At 35.8% G+C, this 25,451-nt stretch overlaps 1 protein-coding gene across 4 annotated transcripts in view; it reads right to left on the bottom strand.

Moving 5' to 3' along the window:
• The window catches only part of LOC102033021 (dystrophin), a 391,913-nt gene that overhangs the window by 311,060 nt on the left and 55,402 nt on the right, over positions 1–25,451 (bottom strand). For all 4 annotated transcript variants that reach the window (XM_031063886.1, XM_005429311.2, XM_031063887.1 and 1 more), the window contains exon 7: positions 10,365–10,600. In XM_031063886.1, coding sequence (XP_030919746.1) covers positions 10,365–10,526 — 162 coding nt within the window. In that variant the 5' untranslated portion in view covers positions 10,527–10,600. The remainder of the gene's footprint in view (positions 1–10,364; positions 10,601–25,451) is intronic.

Raw genomic sequence — 25,451 nt, 5'->3', positions numbered from 1 at the left:
TAAATACCAGAAAGGAAAATTTTCAAACATATGTCAAAAGGTTGGACATTTACCCTGAGATATCATCACATATCATGCCACCTTCAAAAGTGTCTGTTTGAATAAAAGATTCCATGACATATGCAGCGAGACATAACTGGCAACTTGCAGTAGCCCAAAAACCATCATTCTTCCCACAAAGAGGAAAATGCTTAAATTCACCTTCTGCTTATTATTTCTTCCTTTTAACTTCCTTGCTTTTTGGTCAAAAAATACAACAGATATTTCTCTGAACATGAAGGAAAAATAAAACAGGGTATTTGTGTTACCTTAGAACCATTTTTTCCTAAAATATCAAAACCAGCTTCTCCTCTAATTAGAAACAACTGCTGATCCTAATGTTTTGTTTCTCACAGAAGCAAAGTGTCAAGCTGTTCTGTTAGAACATCAAAAAGAAGCCACTTTGAGTATCAAAATACAGCTTTTCACTTTACCTCTGCTAATATTAGAACATTATTTTTTTGTAGTTTTGTTTTGTGGCATTGGGTTTGGTTTTTTTAATACTAAAATCAAATTAAATTAAAACTTGGAACTGTGGCCTTCAGGGGTGACAAAAGAAATGGATAGAGGAAAAAGAGACAAATCAGGGAGTTTTTCAGTGTCCCAATGGAGTAAAATCAGTGCCTTTGGTCTGGATATCCAGAAGCTTATTCGCGCTAACAAATGGTAGGGACTGGCTGTTCCACATTACAGGAAAAGTGCTTGGTTTGCAGGGTTGTGCCAGGAATCCTGCTGGGGACAATCACTGAGTTGCTTCATTCCCAGTGGAATGTTCTGGCTCTTTCCAGCAGAAAACTGCTCCTCACAGGGTGGAGATGAGTGAGACTAAATGGAGGTAGGTATCTATACCTGAGCTTGTGTATTGAGAGCAAGAATCCATTCCAGGAAAAATTTCCCCTCTCCTCACTGCATGAAACCCAGGGTGAATTCCATATTTAACAATTCATCTGGAGAATCTGACAAATCCAGAAGCATGAAAAAGGAACTCGAGAACTGGCTGAAGTGACTAACTCTCATGTATGAATCTCATATTTGGCTGGAGAAAATCCCTCCTGCAGGTAGAAAGCACCTGACCATTAGGAGTGCCATGGTGAGCAGTTAAATTGATCTTTTAGCTCAATAAGGAAAATGGTCCACAGAAGCAGCAGAATACAGTTCTGAGATTGATTTGTTACCTTGCTTATTGTATCAGCTGGTAACAGAGACAGATGAGAGCCTGGAGAAATGTTCCACACTTACTACAAAACCAGGGTTTTTTTTAATTAAGTACTCCTTCAGGACTTGATTACATGGAGAGCTGAATTCTCTGTTTCAATTCAGAAAAATACTTTAATGTCTCTTTCTTGAGGAAAACTGTCCTATTGCTTTTAGTAGAAGTACTTTTGTATTTTAAGCTGCAGGTGCATTTAAGCTGCAGTCATTTTCTAGGATCTCATTGCAGTCTTAACTTGAAAAATTAATATTCTATTTACACTGTAAATTCTCTGTTGGCTAATATGAATTTTTTACATTTTATTTTTGCAGTAATGAAAGATACTGAACAAAACAAATTCTACTTTTATTTGATCTATATAAAACAAAAGAAAAAATAAACCTAAAACCCTATCTCCCTCCATCCCCAGCTAGTGAAAGGAAAAGAGATCCTTGAAGTGCTAGAATCTAAGGCTTCTTCAACACATTGCTTATCATTAAGAAATGTTAGATGGGCTAGACAAAATCAGAAATTTCGACCTCAGCTTCTGCATACAAAATTCAATTTAGTAGACACAAAAGGAGAATATGTTGAAGAAGAGATGAGTCAAAGAGGACTCCAGGCAGCAGAAAACAGGTCATGTTCCACAAAGGGGAAGAAGGTGGAGGCAAGGGAAACAAATTCCAAGCACAGTGTTCCTCTCTCCTGAATTCCTCCCATAGCACCAACTTCACAAGATGAAGTTCTATCCCCCACTATTTCTCCTGAATTCCTCCCATAGCACCAACTCCACAAGATGCAGTTCTATCCCCCACTGCCTTCCCAGAACCAAAGGAACTTGCTGTTTATTTACCTTAAATCTAGTGACAGCACACAGCTAGTGGTGGGGCACATGAAAAAAATAAAATGTGTATAATGGTTAGGGAATAGAGAATATTTTTCAAGAACCAGGTTCTCCTGAATAAAAATATGCCTTTAAGCCTCTCTTACAGTGTTTTTAAATTTTTTTCCTTTCACTTGTAAGCAGCTCTACATAGCACAAAATTTGAATGTTTCACTGGAGTGAGTTAAGATGCTTGTCTCCTTACATTCAAGTAAAGTACTTATTTGAGTGGTTTTTATTACTTAACGTGAGTGTTATAAAACAATATGTACATGTAAATCAACTGAGAACTCTCCATGACAGCTTCTCTAAGTGCAAAAAAATTATCATAGAATTCTACTGGGAAAAGAGAAAACAGAATTCCAAGAATTGTGCTTACTGCAGTAGAGCTAAGTTACTATAAACTACTTATTATAAAGATTATACTGCATTTTTTAAAGCTAGTGACATTTTTTTAAACAATCCCTTCATGAAAAAGGATGATAATGACACTGCTGGCTGTTCTGCCTCAGGAGGGAATTGTCCATCTGCTAGCAAAACCCCAAACCTATATCATTACTGGATGTGTTTATGGAAGTATCAGAATACCCTTGGCACATTGGAAACACATAGGGCAGATTTCAAGATCACAGATTTTTTAATTTAAATTCTGGGGTTATTTTCCTTTCCACATAAAAGAACTGTGTTTCAAGATCAGCTTCATTAGGGAGGTCTGCTGGGATTGGATGTTTTTATTTTCTTACAGAAGAAAACTTATTTCTTGAAGAGCAGCACCATCTCCTCAAACATTAAACAAGCAAATATACAATTGTTCCCCTTAGTTTTAATTTGCATTTTATGATTCTAACTAGATTAGAATTTTGTACATTGCATCATTATTTAGAAACAAGCTGCTTTTATATTTCCCACAATTTCTGAATAAAACCAAGGCCACTCTTATATTTTCTTGTTACTACTTCTAATAATATATATCAATATTGGTACAAAACTAAAGCTCCCTAAAATTAGTGTAACTGTCTTAGCAGATCCTCAGAACCATTTAGAACTAAAAATAAAGTGTCTGAATTTTAACAGGACTTCTCCAGTCCTTAACGCAAATCACGGCTGAGGTTGGAGAGTTACAAAGCAGGAAATAAAGCCATGATTTCCTTCATTTAAAGCATGTTTCACTGTCAAGGTATAAAACACAGAATCCATATTTGAGAATAGCATTTATATATTATGACAGAATAATTTTTCTTTTCCAGATAATTTTGCTCAGCTACTGCTCAAATGTGACCAAATTCAGTCATGTCAAGAGGTCACACAAGGCTCTATGCAGCTTTGTGATGAATATCTCCAAGGATGGAGAATCCTTGATATCTCTGGAGAGCTTGTTCCAATGTTTCATTATGTTCATCATGCACATTTTTTCTCGTAATATTTCATCAGAATTCCTTTTGCTGCAGCATGTGTCTGTTGACTCTCGTCCTTCTGCTGGGAACCTTTGAGAAGAGTCTGGCTCTATCTTCTCTGCAGACTCCCATCTCATGGCTGCAGGGAGCAAGCAGCTGCCTTCTGAGTTCTGTCCAGGCTGAGCAAGCCCAGTTCAGCCCCTCCTCATTTATCAAGTGCTCTCCTGCCCCAACCACATTGCTGGCTCCTCACTGGACTCCCTGAAGGTCTTTCCTGCGCACTGGGCAGCCCAAACCAGGCACACAACTCCAGATGCTTCCCACAGGTTGATTAAAGGGGAATGATGCCTTCCCTCAGCATGTTGGTGAGGGCCATATTAAATTCAGACCAGAATCTAGTTCGCATTTTTATCCTGGTTGGGCACACACAGAACTCATGAGGGTTTGGGGATTTTTTGCACTTTCCAGCACAGCAGGATTTTCCCATGTCCCTGTGGACAGCACACAACTGTAAAACCCTTTCCATGCCCATGGTATGAACTTTCCATGGTGCACTTGTAGAGGACCTCATGCAGCAGGGTCTCTGAGCTGAACATACTGGTGGCATAAAAGCACAAAATGAAAGAATGATTCGGATTAAAAAAAGCAGATCATGTAAGATCCAGTGTTGATGGAATACATAATTAATACTTATAGCATAGATCAGACTCAGAAATTAAAAAAAATTGCTACTGAAAAATGCAGCCCTAATGAAAAGCTGATACTTCTAATATTCAGCATATTGATGCAAACAAAACTGAGTTGCTACACTCTTATACTTTCACTGCTGAACAAGATGCCAGTTGTATTAATCATGATAATTTATCTTTGCCCAGAATTGGAAAAAAAACCACCTCAAATTATTTCAAAATAGGCCAATAAAAGCAAAAAGAGGAATGTTATCTTTAGGTATAACTGTTATATTGTTTTTATTTGGATGTTGATCTACAGCTTGACTGAAAACTAATTGAAAAATGATGAAAGTAACTCTTTTACTTCAATGAGTTTAGAATCAGAGGTACAACTTTTATACATGTCCTAGTAATTAACATAATAGAGAAATAAAGAAATAGCTGTTAATCACACTCCAAAAGACAGTATTTAGACATTGTTTTTACTGTTGCAGAAAACAAATATACTCTGTAACACACAGTAATGAGCTGGCCAAGCTAGTTTAAAATATCAGCTGTCTTTTTGTTCAGCAAAGTATTAAAAAACCAGTCTCCTGACATATTCTATATCCCTTGAGGTCCAATTTTCCAACTAATAGATCTTTTTTTCTTCCCTTTCCCTTTAAAGACTCAGATTTCCAGGCTCTCTAGAGCATCCTACTGCATTTTCTAACCTTTAGAAAGAAACTGAAAGGCTGATAGGCATTTTTTCATTTTCCTCTATTCTGCAAAAAAGCAAAAACATTTCAGGACCACAAATCTTGTCATTTTAAATTCAAAATAATAAATTAATATATTTAGAAAACTGTTCATTTATTTGTTTTTTTATTCACTTCAGAAACCAAAACCAGATTTCTAGTACTTTCATAAATTAGAAGTAATTTCAGAAGTCTAACAGCATGACAGCATAAAAGAAGAATTCCACTAGATATGCCATATTAAATACAACAGCAATAACACTCTGAAATACACATAGAATAACGATGGTGTCTCCTGAGCAGTTATATCCTATGGTAAATTTCACAGAGGTAAGTGAGATTTTCGCACAACCTTTAACCCATGAAGTCATCTGTAGGGTTATGGTATCGGAGAGGATGCACAAAAATGCCAGTGAACCGTCCAACATGCTGCAGAATCAGTTTCAGCACCAGCCCTGCTTTATCAGGGTAGTTTATCCTGGTCCAACAGTGACACAGGGAATGTCTGCAGTTGTGTATTCATATGAAGAAAGATCCTACAATATTTGAAAACAACGCTCAAAGCATCATGACAGCACAGAGCAAGGGATGAGGAAATGTGCTCTTGAAGCTTGATTCAGAAAGTGTGAATGTAAATTCCCAACTTACTGGCACCACACTTGGATTCTGGACTAGCAAAATTTTTCCTTTTAAGTACATCACAGGAACTGGAAATGTTCAGATCCAAGTGTAAAATCTTCTGTTATGGTCTTTTACAGTACATTATCTGAGGATGCATGGATCTTTTCATGCATTTGTCACTAAAATGAAACTCCTGCAAAACTCTGTAGACCTTAAAGTACACTAGCCAAAAGGGTGAAGACTCCACCTTGCCTACAGCTCACACTTCTAAGATAAACTATATGGACAGAGCAAAAGCCTCTGTCTGTAACTACAACTTCTCATTCAACACAGGCACATCTAGAGTGCACTGATACACACACAGTAATGCAGAACTGCAAATTTTAATTTGGAACTTACAGTTGCTTCTGTAATAACAGGATAAAAGTCTGGAAAATTATATTTTTATTTCTACAAAAATGGATGTTGGAACACAGTTTGGACAGAAAACTTCACATTCTTCTGATCTATGTTGATATTAATTGTAAGGTTGCACATGAAAATGCACATTTAAGTTGTGTAGTAAAATGCATGATATGTAACCATGGGAAAGGATAGATAAAAATACTCAAACAAGAGTATTGTATGTTAAGCCCACCCTTTTTTTCTGCAGTTTATAAACAAATATTTTTCCTTAACTGTTATTTTACTACCCATCATCTGGAAAAGATTTTCAACTATAGAAAAAAAATTACAATTAAAAGTGAAAACATTTCCTCATTCTAGTTTTGTTTACTTCTCCAATTGACAGATGATCAAACCCACCTTTCTTTGAATAGTGACAAATTAATTAGACAGAAATAAATTCTCTACATCTTTTTGGTTGACTACTCTGGGATGACACAAATAATCGATCCAGAAAGTATCTTGTCCTCTTCTTTGCATAAAAGTCTCAGTAAGTAGGTTGGTCTCATTCTAATAAATACCTTTTTTTCAGATTAGTCCCTTCTGCTGCACTTAAAAGTGAAGATTCAACCTATTTAACTCTTAGAATCAATGAATAAAAGCAGACACAGAAAATTGTAGTCCCATTCATATAATACTTATTATAATACCTTTTACTAATTAAAATCTATGTTCATCCAGTGCAATAAAAAAGTCATGCTTTCAACTATGTATGTCTCAAAAAATTTGGATGGACAGCATACCTTGGCAAAATCCATGGACAGAATTCAAAATTTAAGGAGATTATAGTACCTGGTCTCTCTGAACAGCATTGTTAATTAACTTCAAGCTCTGCACAGCCTCCATGATTCACCACTTTCAGTAGAAATCTATTCCTGCTACAAACCTTTCTCAAAATGTGATGCCAGATCAGAGTTTCTGAGTAAAGGCTTGTTGGCATCTTAAGTAAGGTTTCCATTTTTCTAAAATGTAGCAAAATGGAGTTTATCCGTTTTGGATAATCGTCCTGTTCATCACAATTTTCTCTTTTATGAAGAACCCCCACCTGAGCTTCAAATATAAAGCATGTTGACTGTTTTGAAGTAAGGACATTGAATTGAAGTAACTGGGTGCACCATAGTTTGTCATGTCCCTCACCTCCCTACATCACGGCATGTTATACAGCCATGGACTTTCCCATGAACTTTATTTGCATTATTTCTCATCTAAAGAAACAATATGAGTCTTGTCAGCCTGCCAAGGCATCTTCAAGAAGATGAGAAAAATATAATCATTTTCATTTAATGAAAACACAGATGACACTAACGCTAGTATTAATATCTTTACTACACACTTTTTAGTATCTTTTAGTTTAATTATACAGAGTTTAAGAATATAATACACAATCATAGATGACTAAAATATGTAATGCATTTGCTTGAAGTATACCACTCATTTGACTGAAAGATTAACTATAGATATTAGAAATGAGCAGTCATCACGCTACTCTTTTAGTACACTACTTTTACTATATATTATGTGCACCACTTAGGAGAATTTAATTTGTATTTTTTCTTTCGTTAAGGCGAAGCTGCCACTAAAAAAGCCTTTTTTTAAAAATAGTTGTCTTTTTTGAGTTTTATTATCCTATAATTAACCCGTGTATGTGCTATTCACACAAGAGTGCCAATTCACTGAGATCAGCTCCAAGCAAAGTTCAAGTGAGGGCTAATGATGTCTTAAACTTTTATGGAGGAAAAATATGGCAAAGTTAGTGGCTGTGATCCTTTATACAATCAGATTGAAGCGAACTTAACCAAAATGACCTCAGAGATGGAGCTTCAACAACATTACATGCTGCTGTGAAAGAAAGGACAACCTAAGGTCACTTATTTTTACCTGAATGATTTGGAAAATGGCCTGTTACATACACTGCCAGGATATGGGATTTCTTTCCTTTTAAAATGTTTGCTCTGACATTGCAATTTACTATTAGAAATGTGGCTCTCTGCTTTGAATGAAATATGAAATGGAAACAAAACCCAAAAGCAGTAAGGGTTTGGTAACACAACAACAGGATGAGCTGTTTGAAGCATTCTAAATTCTGGGTGAGCAGCTAGAGATGTTTTATAGTGAAACAGCTTTCTTTAAGCATTTATCTCTGTAATGATGCATTTTTATAAGGGAAGTATTTGGCTGTCTTCAGATGGTATTTTACACCTAAAGTCTAAGAATTGACTTTAAAAAAAACAGGTCAATCTACAAGGATGGAACTTTCATTAAATCTTACTGAGGTACCTGTAAAGATGCAATAAACTCTCCAAATAAACCACGATGCAGTGTGGTGACTTTCAATGACTTTTAAATTACAGCCGCAGGAAAAATATCCCTGCAATCTTCTATGGAATGCGCAGATCAGGGGAGGTAAGCACTACTTTTGGATTTCCAACTTAGATCATATCTGGCGTGACTTTTCGGATTAGTCAAGTACCCACACGTCCAACTTCATCAGCTCACAGACTGCTGCAGACACTCCACACATTAGAAAGCAGGGTAGGTTTATGTTGGGTTTTTTTTTTTTTTTTTTTGAGAAACCTAAAAATTCTTTGTCAGTTTTGAAAATTGTCCGTCCTAATCTCACCTAATAATCCAGTGCTAGATTCACAAGAAGAATGAAATATTTCATGGCATTCATTTCCATGTATTAAGTGATATTAAGATGATCACTGGAGAAGAGGGAGACAGCTAACAGAACTGCAGTCTATATATAGACATTGGTTCTTCCATTTCATCAGAGAATATATTAAATGTCACATTCTGTTGCACAGCCAATTAGAGAGGTAAGCATGACAAAAAAGAGTTTTCCTGCTGGTTTTGTTACCAGCACAGCATGCTAGCAAAAAAAGAGACAGGGCTACCCAGCCAGGAACAGACTGCAGTAGTGTTAAAATATTTTAGCCCTGAACTAAGATAAAATGCAAATTCAAAGCAGTTAATTTTAAAATATACATAATATTAACTGAAATTCTGAAGAGTTAATAATTTGATCTCATATTTAAGTAAAACACATCTGCAGAAGGAAGCAAACTATGGATTTTGCCTGCCAGAATAAAATGCTAAAGTGAGGTATAAGTAAGAAAACTGAATAATGCTGAAGAAAGTATTTTACAATATAAAATTTTAAACCAAAAATTATTCTGAAAATCACTAAAAGATAAAGGTTGGCCATCAACCTTTCCAAACAATATAACAACTATTTTAACCTAATGCCCAGTGCAGATGGCACTGGAATTATCACTTATATCCATTCTGTTTTAAGGATATTTTAATTAGTGAAGCAGTATGTAATTCTACTTAGCAAATATAATCATCATTAATCAAGATGATACTAACATGTTCATCATACAGAAGGTAAAGCCAGCCAAATTTCTCAAAAATAGTTTAAAGCACTGGGGGGAAAAGGAAGTATAAGAAAACAAGCAAAATTAATCCCATGAAACATCAGCATATTTTCTTTAAAATGTCTCAGTACAGAGCCTCAATAAAATTTATACCTTTTTTCTCCCTCTATTTCTAGTTTAAGCAAAGAGAAGAATGTCAATATCTTCCTTGCAATAAATCAGATTTTTTTTTTTTTATGAGGAGGAAGATTATGAAAAAAACAACAGAATCTTATAATTGGGACTCCTAAACTCAGTTTAGAACTGAACTGAACAGAAATTTAGCACTGAAAAGTTTTGTGCAGGTAAGGCAAATCTTTTATATTGAACAATACTAAATCTAGAAGGCAGGTAATTTCTTTAGAGCTGTATAATACAAAATTACTTTTATTGCTACTGAGTAGCTAAAATTTAGCCTTTTTTCTCCTAAAACATGTATTTCTGTATTTTTCTGTGTTTTCAAAGGAAAGTGATGCAGTGATGAAGTTTTGCTGACAAAACAATTGCATTAATGAGCTGCTGTTTTTGTTAAGACAACTGAGGTGCCTTTGATAAACCGAGAGCAGCAGCATGTAAGGCTCCCAGAAAGTTATTAAGAAGTAACATAAGAAAAGGTGTGAAACAGGGTCGTCTTCTTCCTGGCAGCCTGGAGCTTACTATGCAATTCCTTTATTCTCATGAAGTTTGTATTTCAGCCATTGGTTTACATACTCTTACAGCACAAGCAACAGAAACATAGAGAGTTCTGCTTCAAATACCAGAGAAAATAGTAAATACTTTTTCTTTTCTCCTCAATTAATTATCTAAACATTTCATCCAATAATTGTGTTCATGGGATAAAGTAGCTGAAGTGACAACTGCATGTATTGCAGCCTACCATCTCTCCTGTGTTCCTCGTTGAAAGGATTTAATACACAACTAAGATCACAAGGCTTTCAACTGGAAAAATCAGTGTTTCTCATACCTTTTGTTTGATGATCATGTCGTTGATGTCATCAAGATCACCTACTTTCACTCTCTGAGATTTTATCTCTCGATCCAGTCGAGAAAGCCAGTCAGTGAGTTCTGCCCATGCCTTATTGAAGTCAGCCAAGGCTGGAACCTCCAAAAGCACAGAAGATGGCATTTCTGGTTTGAAGGTGGTGGTTTCCTTGGTTACCCTGGTTTGTGTATCCACAGCAACAGTTTCACCAGGAGTTACTAAAAGAAAAAAAAAAAAAAGCTTAAGTTACTGAATAAATGAACTATGATATATGTTTATTTCAGTATTTCAGAATTTATGCCATAGAAAGGATAAGACAGGAATAAGCCAATTTCTTAGTATTATCTCTACTGAAAATATGAAAATCAAAACTAAAAGAAAATATGAGTTCATTTTTTCTCACAATATTATTATTATTATAATTTCTGCTTAACATCCAGCATTTTCAGCATATTCAAATTCCATCCTTAGAAGACCAGCTGGACCTAGTAACACTACCAAAATTTGCAGTGTAAGAACACCTTGCTAAAAGTTGTTGAAGCATGAGTAATTTTCCAGAAATCTAGTAGTGGTCAAATATCTCTATGCCAGAAGACAGATTGAAAAAAGTTGGTTGGACTATGCAACACATCATAGCATGACCATGTATTTAGAAACAAGTTTCATTCACTGTTTCCAAGTCACTCTGCAGATGTGAAATCATCTGACCAAAAATCTTCTCACTTACTGTTATCACCAAATGCTTCCCACAGGATCTGTGGCCAATATGGAAGTTTATACAGCAAGAAATTCAGCCCTGACTGATTGTTTACTTTTCCACCTCATAATTTCAAAATATTATGTGCTATTATCTGGATATTTGTGGATTTTTTTTCCTTTCTTTTGGGGGGAAAAAAGACACATCTTCTTGTTAGTGTCTTTTCCTGATCTATTAGCTATGGGTTGGGAATAATCTGTGAATTATTCATTGCTTGGAATGGAATGGCATGGAATTCACCGAAGACTGAAGCACCATTTCTGTCTCTGCAGCAAAAATGATGAGAGGTGCCACAGACACACCATTGGACAGAGAAGTATGGAACATAAAATCATTCAGAAGTCCAAGACTGATCTTTTCTCCTAGATTTTTGCTATTTACAAAGAGATGGCTATGAACTGTTGGGCTATTTTTAACCTTCAGTTAATGATGCAAAAGCAACTCCTCATGCACGATATTATTGCAGATGAGGCTACACTAATTTATAATTTTTTCTCATGTTTTTAAGAAGATAATCAATGAAGAAAAACTAAGAGAAAACAGAAGAAACACATGTCATTGCTTCACTGAGTTTCCACAGTATTAGAAAAGAAACTAAATACCTACACTTTGGAATCTCTATCTAATTCAGCTGTTGAAACAGCAATAACTAAACTAGGAACGTTGAAATAAAAGCTCTGTGGAGTGTGTTCTACATTTTCTAGCGCTGAAGCAACAAATAGTATTTTCTAAAGGGCTGAAATGAGTTTTTTTGCATTTTTCTCAGCCCTCCTACAGAGTAAAGAAAATCAGTTTCCTGCCCTCTTCCTGTGAGATAGCTTGTCTTCAACAAAAGCAAACCAAAACACCAAAACAGTGTGACTCCACGCACATTAAGTTTTCTGTTTTTTGTTTTTTTGTTTTTTGTTTTTTTTTCTTGCTATTACTTTTGAGAGTCTAATGGTTTTTCATTGACATTCATGTCTTTGCAGCAAAGTCTGTTTGAAACATGAAAACCCAGGTAATAGGTCAGGGTTCAATGGTTTGTCTATAAAGCCAAGGCCTCATATTTCCTCTGTAACTTCAGAGATTCTCAGACAACAGGACAAGAGTTGTCTAATTTGGCATTCACGTAGGTTAAACAGAAGTTGTCTCATCTCAGAGGAAATTTTTGTCCTCATCAGTATTCAGGTAAGTTGAAGTACAATTTTTCAAACTGGGACATCCATCAGTAGACTTAGACATCTCTTTGCATCTCACGTATTTTTGACCTAAATACACAATCACAAGTTCAATATTAAATATCTATTTATTTATTTTTCCCCCAGTGGCAGCCATTTCAGAAAAGGGTGTTGCTAACCTTCTAATGATTATGGATTTACTGATCTGGATTTTGGCTTATTGGTTTTGGTTTTTTTTTTTTTTTTTTTTAATCCATTGGGCTGGTTTTTGTGTGTTTTTTTTTAATTATTTCTGTTTTTCTTTTTCCTTGATGTAGTTCTTTTGCATCAAGAAACTTCAAATATTACAAAAAATGTTATAAGGTACTAGCAGAAGTGCAACAGTCCAGTATAACATCTTCTCTAAAAACATCAAGATCCACCACTATCTACCATCAACTTCTAAGGATGGCAATAATCTGTTCCAGTTTGACTGACCCTTAGAATATCTGAGTTATCAAATTATTTATAAAAATTACCTCTAGAAAGTGTTTGTATAGTTGAGCTCCCCACAGAACACAAATGCCCCTTAGAACAGTATCTATCTCTTACTTCTCTTTGTTTATGCTTGCAAAGATATGACACAGTTCATTTAACAGAACTGTATAAAAATAATAGACAAATATAAATCAACATTATCAACAATATGTACCAAAGATCTCATTCTGAAAAAATTTATCCAGAACTCCACTGACAGTTTCTGTGACTCAAAGGGGACAGTATTTTGCTTTTGGTTTTGGTGGGGTCTTTTTATTTTTAGTTTGTTTTTGGATTTTTCTCAGGTCAATTAATTTATAAATGCAAAACTTGAATAATTTTTTTTTGAAGTATCTGAGTAATAAATTCTATCCTAATGAGACATGTTATAAAAAAATAAAGGGCTTCATCTTTCAATTTATTTAAAACCATTTATAATGATTCACTTCTGTGATATGATAAGCATGAAAACCAAAAGGAAAATTAGAATTTAAGACATTAAATCACAGAAATATAAAGTTTTTAAGGTGATTTCTCATTAGCACGTTCTGCTTTTTAACACAGAACAATACTAGAAGAAAAATAAAACACAGAATAATAGGTGTGATTTTCAACTTGTTCTTGAACTTTGAAATACACTGATGAAATTGAGAGTACATTGGTATTTTTTCTATCTTAAAATTAATCTGTAATGTTAAACTTGAAGAGTTAGAGTAATTGGAATGTGACATGAAATTGAAATTCAAATATTGAATGCAAACCCAAGTAAAACAGAATGAAGCCAATTGCAAGGAAAGAATTTTCCCCCCTTTTACTCTGCTTATTTCAGTGCTGTGTTTCAAGAGAGGGTGAAACTGACAAGTTAAAACAAATAAAACTCTTTATTTAGGTACTGAACAGGAGCAGAACAGACAGGAAGAATGACAATGCTTTCAAAAAGCTTCAAAGCCCTTCAAACACCCTCTTTCAAGCCACAGTCTTTATGCAGAACTGCCCCAGTTCACAGGAATGTTCGTAACCATCCTTCTGAATGCTTTTAGTGCTGGTTAAGTTGTAACCATGTAAGATAACTGCATCGACTTGGTCAAAGCTTTTTGACAAAGAAGAAATAACACAGTAACTGGATGTATATTTTAATTCAATTTACAGGTCTAGCCTGGGTTTTTAGTTCCATTGTGAGCAGCACCAATTAAAGGAGACGCCGGCATTAAATCCTCCATGCAATGAATAGCAGTAAAATACACCCACTGAACTTCCTTCTTGTTTTAGTCAAGGAAACTCAGCTGCATTTTACTCACTCTGAGCAAGCAAGGTACCTGTACCTTGTGCTATACACTCAGACAACAGTGAATTTGCTATTTTAACACAGGCAACACTGGCTTCTTTAGCGGCAGAACAAGTGAGTACTCCCCCTGTGGGCAAACGAGCAGTTCCCTGGGTACCACATTGCACACCAGGCAGGTTTGGCTTATTCATGGGAAATCTCCATGTCAGTTTACCAGCACTTCATCCTTGTGAGCTTGGCTTGGAACAACTAAACTCCACAGCATACACAGGTGAAATTCTGTCAGCTACTAAAATACATTTTTAATTTTTTCCCCCTTGTGCTGCAGCATTGCAACCAGTTTTCTACCGAGTTTGAGCATCTGCAAGTGTATCCCTAAACTCCAAGCAGACTTCTTGGAGAGAGATCTGGAAAGACACTTCTGAGACTGATTTATTTAGACTTGTTCCAGTGATAAATGAATCACTCATCATCTCTCTCTGTCCTTCAGTGTAAAGGAAATAAAGTCAAGAGTACGTGAAGTTCTCCCATTCAGTACAGCCCCTCCCTGCAAGGTGCTCACTGCCAAAACCACTTTTTGCGGAGGAGCTGCAGCTACCTTCCAGGTGTTCCAGGTCATAAAGGAGCTCTAAAAGGAAAATAATAGTGGCCAACAGAGCTCTGATTAAATATTATGAATAATATAAAGTTATTACCTCAAAAAAAAAGTCCATCAGCTTTGAAGTTTGAAAGCAAGGAACGTTTGGAATGTTTTTTTTTTTCTAGTGGTCTGAACTCAAAATAAAGTTTTTATGTTGATCAAAAATTATTGCCAACCAAATTCCACCCACAGCTCTATATGTGGAAAATATGCATCCTTAGGGATTGTATCTCAAAGCTGACATTTTATTAACATTTTAATCAGCTTTTCAAGACAAAAATAATGTTTCAAAGTGAGTATTTTCTATTTTAATACAACACCAATGTTTGATTTTCTTAGTCTTGAATATTTGGTAAAAAAAATTCCTAGAAAAAGAGGACTTGGTAACTGTATCAGGTATATTTCATACGTAGCAATTTTTATAGACTATAAATGGGTAAAAGTTTTATACCTAATTTCATTCACACTTAGGGAACATTCCCATTATATGTTACTGCTATCAGTTTAATACACAATTTAAGTGCCTAGACTACCTTTTAATTCTAGAAGTTCTTTATGACTCTTAACAAGTCATTATGGATTATATATAATTTTAATTATTAAAGGCAAAAGAAAAGAAGCTGATAGTTTATGGGATTATTAATTAAAGTTTAGATCTAAAATAGTCTGTGCAGTGGGATGAAGAGGCTGAAACTAAAGAACCCTTAGAAGTTCAAAAGAAAGTAAAAAGTCAAGGTTAAAATTCTTATAAGAAAAAGATTTACAAGTGAATGTGTACTGCTATATTTGAAAAATAACTACAAAATTATGGTTTCTAAAATGTTACTGTTACTATTACTAGATTTTTAAATGGCATCAGAACTTTAAATTCAGTAGGAAGATAAGTGTCAGCTTTCTCAGACTTTTCTTTCTTTGTCATAGGATAGATCTGGTAGAATTTTCTTGCCATGATCCTATTTATATCTGGGAGTGTGACTAAGCCATTTATTGTACAATGCATTTTTCCAGGTTCCTCCAAACACAACTGCAAGATGTTTTGATATGTCTTTGACTCAATGTGAAGAAAACCTCTTCCACCACAAACACTGAATTACAACAGGAGTAAGAACACAGAAAATAGGTAGAGTCTACTAAACACTAAGAATTTCAGTGATATAAACCACATAAGTTGGCTTGTGTGCATCATAATGCAAATAAAAACCTTAGGCTGAGGTTAAATTAGTGCCACATAGCAAAAAATTTCACATTGTGACCTGTTGCTGCAAAGAGCTTCTGCAAATACTTTCTGTGTATGCAAGATACCTAGAAGTGGAATGTTAACAGTTCCCTTGGTCATAAGAGGTACTTCAAGGTAATTTCCATGTACAGAAGATAGAGTTTTTAAAAATTGCTCTTTGTAGAAGAGAATCAAGTTGGGGAATACTTCAGCAAAGCAGACACATATAAAGAAATCCATGGGCTCTGATGGGATTCACCTGTAGAGTGCTGGTGGATCTGGCATCAACCATTGCAAGGATTCCTTTTACAAACTTTGATAGATCAAGGCAAAAGGAAGAATTGTCAGAAGACTGAAGGAAAACAAGCATCACCTCTATCTTCAGAAAAAAAATGTCACTTCTATCTTCAGAAAGGACAATATGGAGGACCCAGAGAATGACAGCTTCACCTCAAGTCCTGGGAAAGTGATGGAGCTGTGGGCATCACAGGCTGCACTAGGAGGATCATTGCCAACAGGTGGGCAGAGCTGATCCTTCTACTCTGCTCAGCACCTGGAAAACTGCATCCAGTTCTTGGATCCCTAGCACAAGACAGCCATAGAACTACTGAAGAGAGACCAGTGAATGGCTACAATGATGATTAGGGGACCAAGACCTCTCTTATATGAGGAAAAGCTCGAGAGAGCAGGAACCGTTCAGCCTAGAAAAGAGAAGACTCGGGGGGAGCATGTATAAATATCTGAAGGGAGGGTGCACAGAAGGTGGAGCCAGGTTCTTTCCAGCAGTGCCCACCAGTGAAAAGAAAACAGGCACAACTGAAATACTGGAGGTTCCTCCTGAGTATCAGGAAATGCTCTTTGAGTGAGTCTTGCAATGGGTTGAACCAGAGAGTTTGCAGCATCTCCACTCATGGAAATACTCAAAAGCCACAGAAACACCATCCTGGGTAGCCTCCTCTAGGTCATCCTGCCTGAGTAGGGGTTTGGAACAGATTACCTCCAGAGGTCCCTTCCAATATCAGTCTTTCTGTAGTCCTGTACAGCTATGTTCCCAAACACTCTCTAAAAACCAAATTGGAAATAGTGTAATAACTGAGAATTCTTTGGGAAGGAAGCAGCTAAGAAAGAAGATAATATGTGGAAATAATCCTGGCACAGTGTACATAAAGAATTCAATTGACTGCTCTACATGTGGTGGAAATAACTTTAAATCTGCAGCATTTGATTCTAATTAGACTATGACTCAACCAGGGACAAGTAGTGCAAAACCAACTGAAGATTGTAATATATATCTGTAAACAGAGGTAGCATTAATCTGCTTGGACCTATTGTTCCACTCAAACCTTTCTGAAAGATAAACTGCTCTAAAGTTCAGTCTCCTTTTAGTAATATAGCATTGTCATGGCATTCTCCAAGAACCTTTCCTTAGGCAAAGTTCAGCATGATTGATGGGGCCACTAAAAATTGAAAAGCAAAAGGCTATGGTATGAATGGATCCCTTTTAGTGAGTGTGAGAAATAAGCAGACAGAAAATAAAGAAAGGTAGCCCAAGAACCTTTCATACACTTTTTGAAGAAGTAGTATTATTTATACCACTGCACAAGGCATTTGTCTTTTTCCAAAGGATAAGAGTCTTCTCCAGTGAGCAGTTGTTACAAAAGAGTTTCATGAAAATGAATGTTTTGTGCTACAGAAGTTGTGGTGCTGTAAAATCAAATTCTGTCACATACTTGCCTTATAAAGAACGTTGTGACAACATCTGTCACAAATGATGCAAGCACTTCTCAGTATTCCTTTTGTCAGTAAAAGTAACAAGTTCCTTGATTTAGTATGCAGCCTTCAATTGGATGACAATCTATATGGCAACAATTTACATTTCCAGTGTACTGCTATTGGCATGTAACTAAATTTTCACAGCTAATTCTTTGACATAAAGAAAAAAAAAAAAACATACTGCCAGCAGCTCCAACTTTTACAGTCTCATAAAAATCACCTCTTCTAATTTTTGTAAGGTCTATTTATTGATTTAACCGGCATAAATTGCTGTCTTGTCCAAGGGGAAATCTGAAAAAAGGGTGTAAAAAATTGTATGCAGATACAAAACAACAAGAAGCCAGTTGAATTCTAGGTACCTTGCAGTTAAAAAAATAAACATCATAACAGATTTAAAGAAGCTGTGAAATAATAGGAGCACAGTTATTAGCTAATTTAACAGAATTACAGAATTCATGCAAAAATCTCCAAGTCTGTCCTTATTCTTCAAGTGGAAAATTTGCAGGATTAAAACCAGCTGTTCAAAGGCAACGTCATCACTGTCACTTTGTTTTGACAAAGGAATTACTGAAATCACTACAAGCACCTTCTGTTTTTTCATCATAATTGTAAAAATATCTTATCAGGCACTACTTTGTGAAATCCTTGTCAAGTTTTCTCATATTATGCTTACTTTTCAGGTCAAAATAACCTCCATTTTACTTTCACCCTATGAAGAATTGTCTTTGGAAACTTAAGACTGCCTGCCAATCTACTGTTAAAAAAACATCAGCAACGCAAATCTCTTCTTGCCTGTCTCCTCCACTGCATGTCCCCTGCTGCTCCAAACCATACAAAGACAGCAATCTGATATTTCAGTGATAAACTTCGTACGTATCAGACTAAAGAATTTTACAGCTGGAATAGAAGAAGTTTTCATTTGCCATCTTTTTCCTCCTTTTATTCTTCTATGGTGCAAGGAGCAAGTCCTTCTGTCATTGTCTCATGTCCTCTGACTAGGGCAGAAGTCCTAGAAGCAATTATGGGCTTTGCTCCTCATTCCCTGTAGCCTCCACTCTGCTCACACTCCTTGGCTGGCTGTTTCTCTCTAGAGCAGACCTAACTCTGAGGCAGCCCCACTCAGGACAGAAATGTGAGGAAGGCTGTCAAAGACACGACCAGGATGTCCCTGAGCACTGCTCCCTTCACGAGGAAAAGATGACTTGCTTTGCTCTTTTAAAGAGACAAATCAACAAAGAGCAGACAGGTCAAGAGGATTGTGCGCTGAATGGCCAGTTCCTTTCTACCATTCTAGCAAATTAAAGAGATTTTCACACAATGTAATTGTCAATAGGCCTAGTTACTATACAAAAAGAAACAGAATAGAGAGATTACTGCTATTTGCAGGTTGATGTTATCTGAATAGTCAAACCCCAGTAATTAGGGTTATTGTAACAAAAAGAAGTAGGGGAGAACAAGAGAGAGGGGGAGAGAGAGAGAGAGAGAGAGAAAGTAGGTTTAAACACTATTAAAAAAAACTGATTTAAAGGTGGAAGGCTAGAAACTTAGGCAGAAAAACTGAAAAAGGGTATAAACTACCATTTTATTATGCATACCCTTTTGCTAGGAACTCTACTCCCTTTTATCATACTTCCCAGAATAAACTAATCTAAATTTTTGATTCTATCTGTGTTTTAAAAAATGATAGCAGCCAGATATTTTGAAAATTACCAACACTGGATTCTGTTACCAAGATTATTGGAGCCATATAAAAAAGTCCAACCAGAACTGCAACTTAGCTCTGTGTCACTTGATCTAGGTTATCAATAATTGTCTGAAGAATTCTACAGTATGCTTTAATTTACATTTCATGAGATTTAACCAAAATAAATCTGGCATATCCTGCTGCTACTAACTATTGATCAAGACATTAAATGAAAGAAAACAAGCTGCAAACTTGCTCCTAGAAGAAAATACCAGACTGTATTTTAAAAATTGAATAGGTAAATGTGGTCGTTTGAAAGACTAATGATAGCATTAATCTTATTTACATCACAAATCTTGACAGCTGTGCTTCAACAACTTGTTACAGAATAGAAAAAGTAGATCTTGGTTCCATATGTTCTTTATTAACAGCAAAGCAGCCAAGTCCTGTCTTGACTTTCTGATTTATGTTTCATCATAGGTATGAGGACAATAAAAATTCTTTTTAACTCAGAGCGAGTTATATTTAATCAGCTGAGCCCTGAAAAAGCAAGAGGTTCACATTCCTTTTGTAAACTGCACTGTCACACCTGTTTATTGCAGATCTTTCAAAGGGGAATCTACTACCAGATCCCTGAAACAGGATGTTAAATATAAAGGTGTAACCTTTGGTTTTCTTCAAATTGGGCATTTGTGACTTAAGTATATTTTGTATATATTTTTCACCTGTCAGAAAAGCCAGAAGCAAATCCTCAAATCAAGATATGTTATAAAGATCAAAATAGAAATTCTGAGAATAACAGAGATTTGTGTTTCTAAACTTGCTTATTATGTTTTTATTCATGCAGCTTGGAAGGCAGAGTGTCAGCTTTTTATATAGATGCTTTTCATTACTTCTCCCTGTTGGTGTTACAGCACATGCTGTGAATGACCTCCAGAGATTCCTGAAGCTATATGCAGAGAGAAAATTGAATCTGAAAGCTTTATTAGACAAGTTTGTCTTCAGCTTGTGTCTGATGTCAGCTGTATTGAAAAATAGAACTGCTTGTGAAACTGGGTCCTGACCTTGAAAAATCTCCAATCAAGTGGTAACAGATTCAGTTTTGTGCCATATTGTTATTTGCTGTATGTGTCACATATGTGACAAGTAAAAAAGCTTCCTAATGGAAATCAGATGGAATGATTAGACACTTATTTCCTGAATATAAAGGGGAAAACAGATATATGGCAATTTACCCATAATAGGGCCATCTCACGCTGGCATCTCTGAACCTCTTCATTACATGAGTCTGTAAAGTAAAATTACTCAAACCCAAATCTATGAAAATTATTTATATAAGCCATTATTTATTCCTTTATCCAAAAGAAAAGGTAAAGAGAGTAATCTGCTCCTTTACTAATCCACTTGTACAAGCATGAGCAAACTTTGTTAGGCCAGCTGAATAAAGGAGGAGTCTACTCTTACTGGTCTCTAATGTATTAAGAGCTCAAGGTGTTCTCTGTGATACTTCTCTGCTGCATTTTTACATATTCAGTTTCCCTCTTGCATTTTATTTTTGTAAAACTTTTGATAGCATTAAACCAAATTATAGCTAATTTTAAAAGTAGATATTTCCTTTAGAGTCAACATGCACAAGTATCAGAAACTATATGTTTCTAGACACATGATCATTATTGGAAATAGCATTTCTCTCTACTACAGCTTGTGAGAGTGATCTTCTTTACTGGTGTCCTATAACCAAAGTGACCCAAAGTGGTTCACAAGAACTACTTGTCCCAACAGTTGCATGCTGTGGATTTTTACCTGTTCAGCTCTCTGGAGAATGGTTCTAGAAAATAAAGTTTTCTACCATATCCCTCATGAAAGCTTTTTAATAGCTGACAGCAAACTTCCTTTAAATAGTGAAGACTGTGTGCAACAGAAGTTTAATATCAAGATTTAATATCAACACAGGTGTCCAATAGTATTGAAAACACTGTAGATGTAAACACCCACAGACTGCTCAGTCTTTCCCAAAGAATTATTTTGAGTATTCTTGGTCTCAATTATACTATGCCAGCTGCTATAAACAATATAGACACTCAAATATCTGAGTTTACATTTGTTTTTAATTTGCCCTTTGAATACACATATTGCAATATTCTCAGGTGCACAAGGAGTTTTAAGACTAGCTTTTGGAAATTCTGAGAAACAGTGCTGAACTACAGCATATGTGTTCACTCAAACAGTGGGTATAATACATAAACAATGACTGCTTAAAGCATATTAGCTCTGAAATATAACAAAAAAGAAAGTGTATCTATTGCGCATTTTTTGCCCAAAGCTAGTTGTTGTTATTTTGTTTCTTACAGTTTTGTCATTGTGTCCTGATTATCTCTTAAATACAAATGGTTTGTGTGTTTTTAAAGAGGCAGTGGAACAGTACACAATCCAGCTCTGATGTCCATGGAAATTAATATATTTCAATGGTTATAATTTCCTAAACAAAGAATCCTTCATTCCCACTGAAAATATTAACCAAATATCATGTCAGAAATTTGACAGGGCAGACTTCATAATGCAGGATACTGCTATGTCCATCTGTACATCCCTCTATCTTAGAATTAATCAATATGGAATAATAAAAAACTATGCATTTTGAAAACAAAAGAAAATTCCAGATGCATACAATACATGCACTAGCACTACAGAAGCACTTTCAGCTTCTGAGGTAAGTGGATTTTAGTTTTAAGCCTTAAGTTATTTCATCAAGGTATATATTTTCACATACATGCTTTTTTAGTGCTAAGTTTCCTCAAAAACCTACAGACTCATGAATGCTAAAAACTCATATGTTTGTAGCAGCACCAGGAGTTGTTTCTTATGTTATATACTGCAAGCAGTGAGTATGAATTCCAGCTGCATTAAGCCACAGCAATGCACACACAGAGTAACTGATATTTTTCAAGAACTGTTGTATATGATCTTACAAGCCTGGAACAAAGCAGCATGCCTAGACCAGGTGGGGATTTGCTTCACAGAGAAATAAAAACCAAACTGTATTTCCCAAACAGGAGACATACTATACTCCTGCAAGTAAAATACCAAAGGATAAGCAAATGAAATTCTGTTATCACTGCTTTCCCCAGATTCACTGGGGAATATCACTGTATCACCAAATATCACTGTTTTAATTCAAACTTCAAGACTTAAGGTTTTATAGACTGGAGGTGACTGACTGCTGTGAATATCTTTCCTGTACCCAATTGAATATATGGGCTAATAAGTGATGAGTTCTCTCCACCACCACTGCTGCTGGTGAACTTACTGCAGCTCACAGCCTTCACATTACAGCTCGAGTCTAATGGACTGAGCGTGATCCCTCACTCCTCTCCCATTCTTCCTCACCCATTCTAAATCCTGAAAAACCTTCTTCCCCCGTACAGGGAAGCCCAGTCTTTGGCTCTGTGTCTGCACTATCTGACTCCTACTCCTAAAGCAAGTTATACTGAAAGCACAGAAGAGTATTGATTACAGGCATTTAAAGAAAGATAACTAAAGCTGATGGCAAGTGCTGATGGTTAGCTCTGATGATGCAAAATTAGCTTTCCTCTAATTATTTGTAGAAAGTGTACAACACATACCAATGCATAAAAAGCCTTTGTGTCAAATGCAACTCTGCTAAAATCTGTTAAACACAACCAATCATTTTTTATCTTTATCTTTTTTCAGACCTCCTACACAAATGATGCTCCAAAATAAGACTGATAACTTTTAAAGTTTAAAGGGACAGATTCTACCTATTTTCAGAATAAATTTCACCATTGTAGTTGATTATAATTGTCATTCTTTTATTCATTTCACAGTCACATGTTGTTCTGTTTCACTTGATTAGGCATTTCATACAAAAAAAGAGGCAAGAAAGGGACAAAAACTTCTGTAAGCAGTAAAGAGAAAAAAAAGAAATTGCTTGTACACAGAAAACTCTTCACTGAATAAGTTAAACTGCAAGAGTATTGAGATAATGTATCACTCACAGTTTTATTAGATGAATATGTAAAATGTAAAATTAGTTGACAGAGTATTTTCAGGTGGATTCATTTGTAGTTAAAATTTCACTAACTTCAAGTACAGCATAACTAAAAATAAATGCACATCAATTTAAAGAAATTGTATTTTCAAGGTAGCTCTAAATAAAAGTGGCCAAAATTTTCCCCTAGCATCTCACTGGAATGAAGAAAAAATATGGAAAATATCTTCCTCCAGGACAAGTCAGGAGTTCCTCCCACCCCACAATGCATTCAGAGGGGTTTACAAAGCAGTATGTCCCTTTACCTAACTTAGTAAGTAAATACAGTGATAGCACTTCAGTACAAAAGAAGAAAAAGAAGCCCTATGAATGCTAATGATGCTATTAAAAAACTCTCCCTCCTGGAAAAGCACATTCCAGAACTGCTTTCCTCTCTGTTCAAAATGTTTTCAAACTGCTGGCTAAGCAATGCATTCAGGTACTTGGATAGAGACATTCACACCATTTCACATTATCCTGTCAAGTACAGATAGCAAGTGTGATTTTCTTCCTGATTCATCTTATCTTGGAAGTCAATCTTCGCTAAGGTTTTAGGCATACCCTTCAGCTAAGTACATTTTTTGAGCTGGAGAAGTAATTCCTGTTCCTTATGCCTGAGGGCACACTGGACTGCTGGAATATGAAGAACTATTTTTTAATGCTTCTTCTGCTGAAGAAACTATAATATGCAGATCTAGAAACAATTATAACCAGGGTGCTTTACCCCTGTAACAGCCACCAGATGGAATTTATTAAGATTCTCTGTCTGAGATCTTGTAACCAGACCAGACCAAATGATACCTGACAGGGCACTAAAGATGAGCCAGTTACATCTTCATTCCCTGGTCTCAAATACACATGTCGACATTATTCAATCCTGATGTCCCTAAAAGTCCCTGTAGGATCAGGAAGTGAATAATGGTCAACAGGAGATACTGACCTTGCTTCACAAAACTCTTCCAAAACAATTTGGTGTATCTTCCTTTACAAATGACCTTTAATGAGATTGTTTAGCTGCTGGGAGGCTTGGTTAAAGCTAACTCTCCCATAAGCAGTTTGAGTCCCTATGGTTCAGAAGAGCCAGAAACACAGAGTAAATAAAGCCATAAAAATCTATCATATGAGTGGTTAAAATAATTGCAGAATTTATACCCCAGAATTACTAGACCCATGACATTCAATTTCTTTCCTCCTCTCCTCCTATTCTTTTAAATGAATTACAAAAATACCTTAGTAGCAGATATTTTTTCCTATCTTTGTAGAAAACTGCTCTCTTGGCCTGGAGAAGAAAAGGCTCAGGGGGATCATATCCACGTGTTTAGATATCTGCTTGGAGGAGTAAAGACAGATCCAGACTGTCTTCAATAAAGCCCAGAGACAGGATGAGAAGCACCATGCAAAAACTGAAATACTAGAAATTCTACTTGAATAGAGGAAGAAATGTTTTTTACTGTCAGAGTTGCTCAACACTGGAAAAAGTTGCCCAGAGAGGTTGTAGAGTCTCTGTCCTTGGAGATATTAAAAACCTGACTGGACATGACCCTGAGCAACCTGCACTAATCGACTGAGCTTTGAGCAAAAGGACAAGATGTCTCCCTGGGTCCCTTTTGAACTCTACAGTTCTATGTCAATACACCTATAATGAGGTGATCACAGTAAACTGGCTCAAATAAAGAAAAATTATGAATTAATGTTATAAGCACAGGTTCAAATTTTAAGTTCTCGTTACATCAGAAGAGAAATCAATCTTACTTCCTGCTTAATCCTTTACAGAACACCAGTGCTTTCATTTTCTGCATGTACAATTCCATTTGCTGAGTCTCAGAAATGTTAGCAGTCAGAGACTACATCTTGCATTAAGGTGAGTAATTTTGCAATTCTTCAGCTAGTGATGAGGTAATATAAAAATATATCACATTACTACTCTCTGTTCACACTCTTGTTCCATTATTATAATTTCTTTTGTAACAGCAAACTCACGACTTGCCAA

Source organism: Geospiza fortis, unplaced genomic scaffold (assembly GCF_000277835.1).
Source record: "Geospiza fortis unplaced genomic scaffold, GeoFor_1.0 scaffold331, whole genome shotgun sequence".
In the NCBI taxonomy this organism is placed as follows: domain Eukaryota; kingdom Metazoa; phylum Chordata; class Aves; order Passeriformes; family Thraupidae; genus Geospiza; species Geospiza fortis.
The sequence above is the reverse complement of the archived record's forward strand: the minus strand, read 5'-3'. Positions and strand labels throughout refer to the sequence as shown.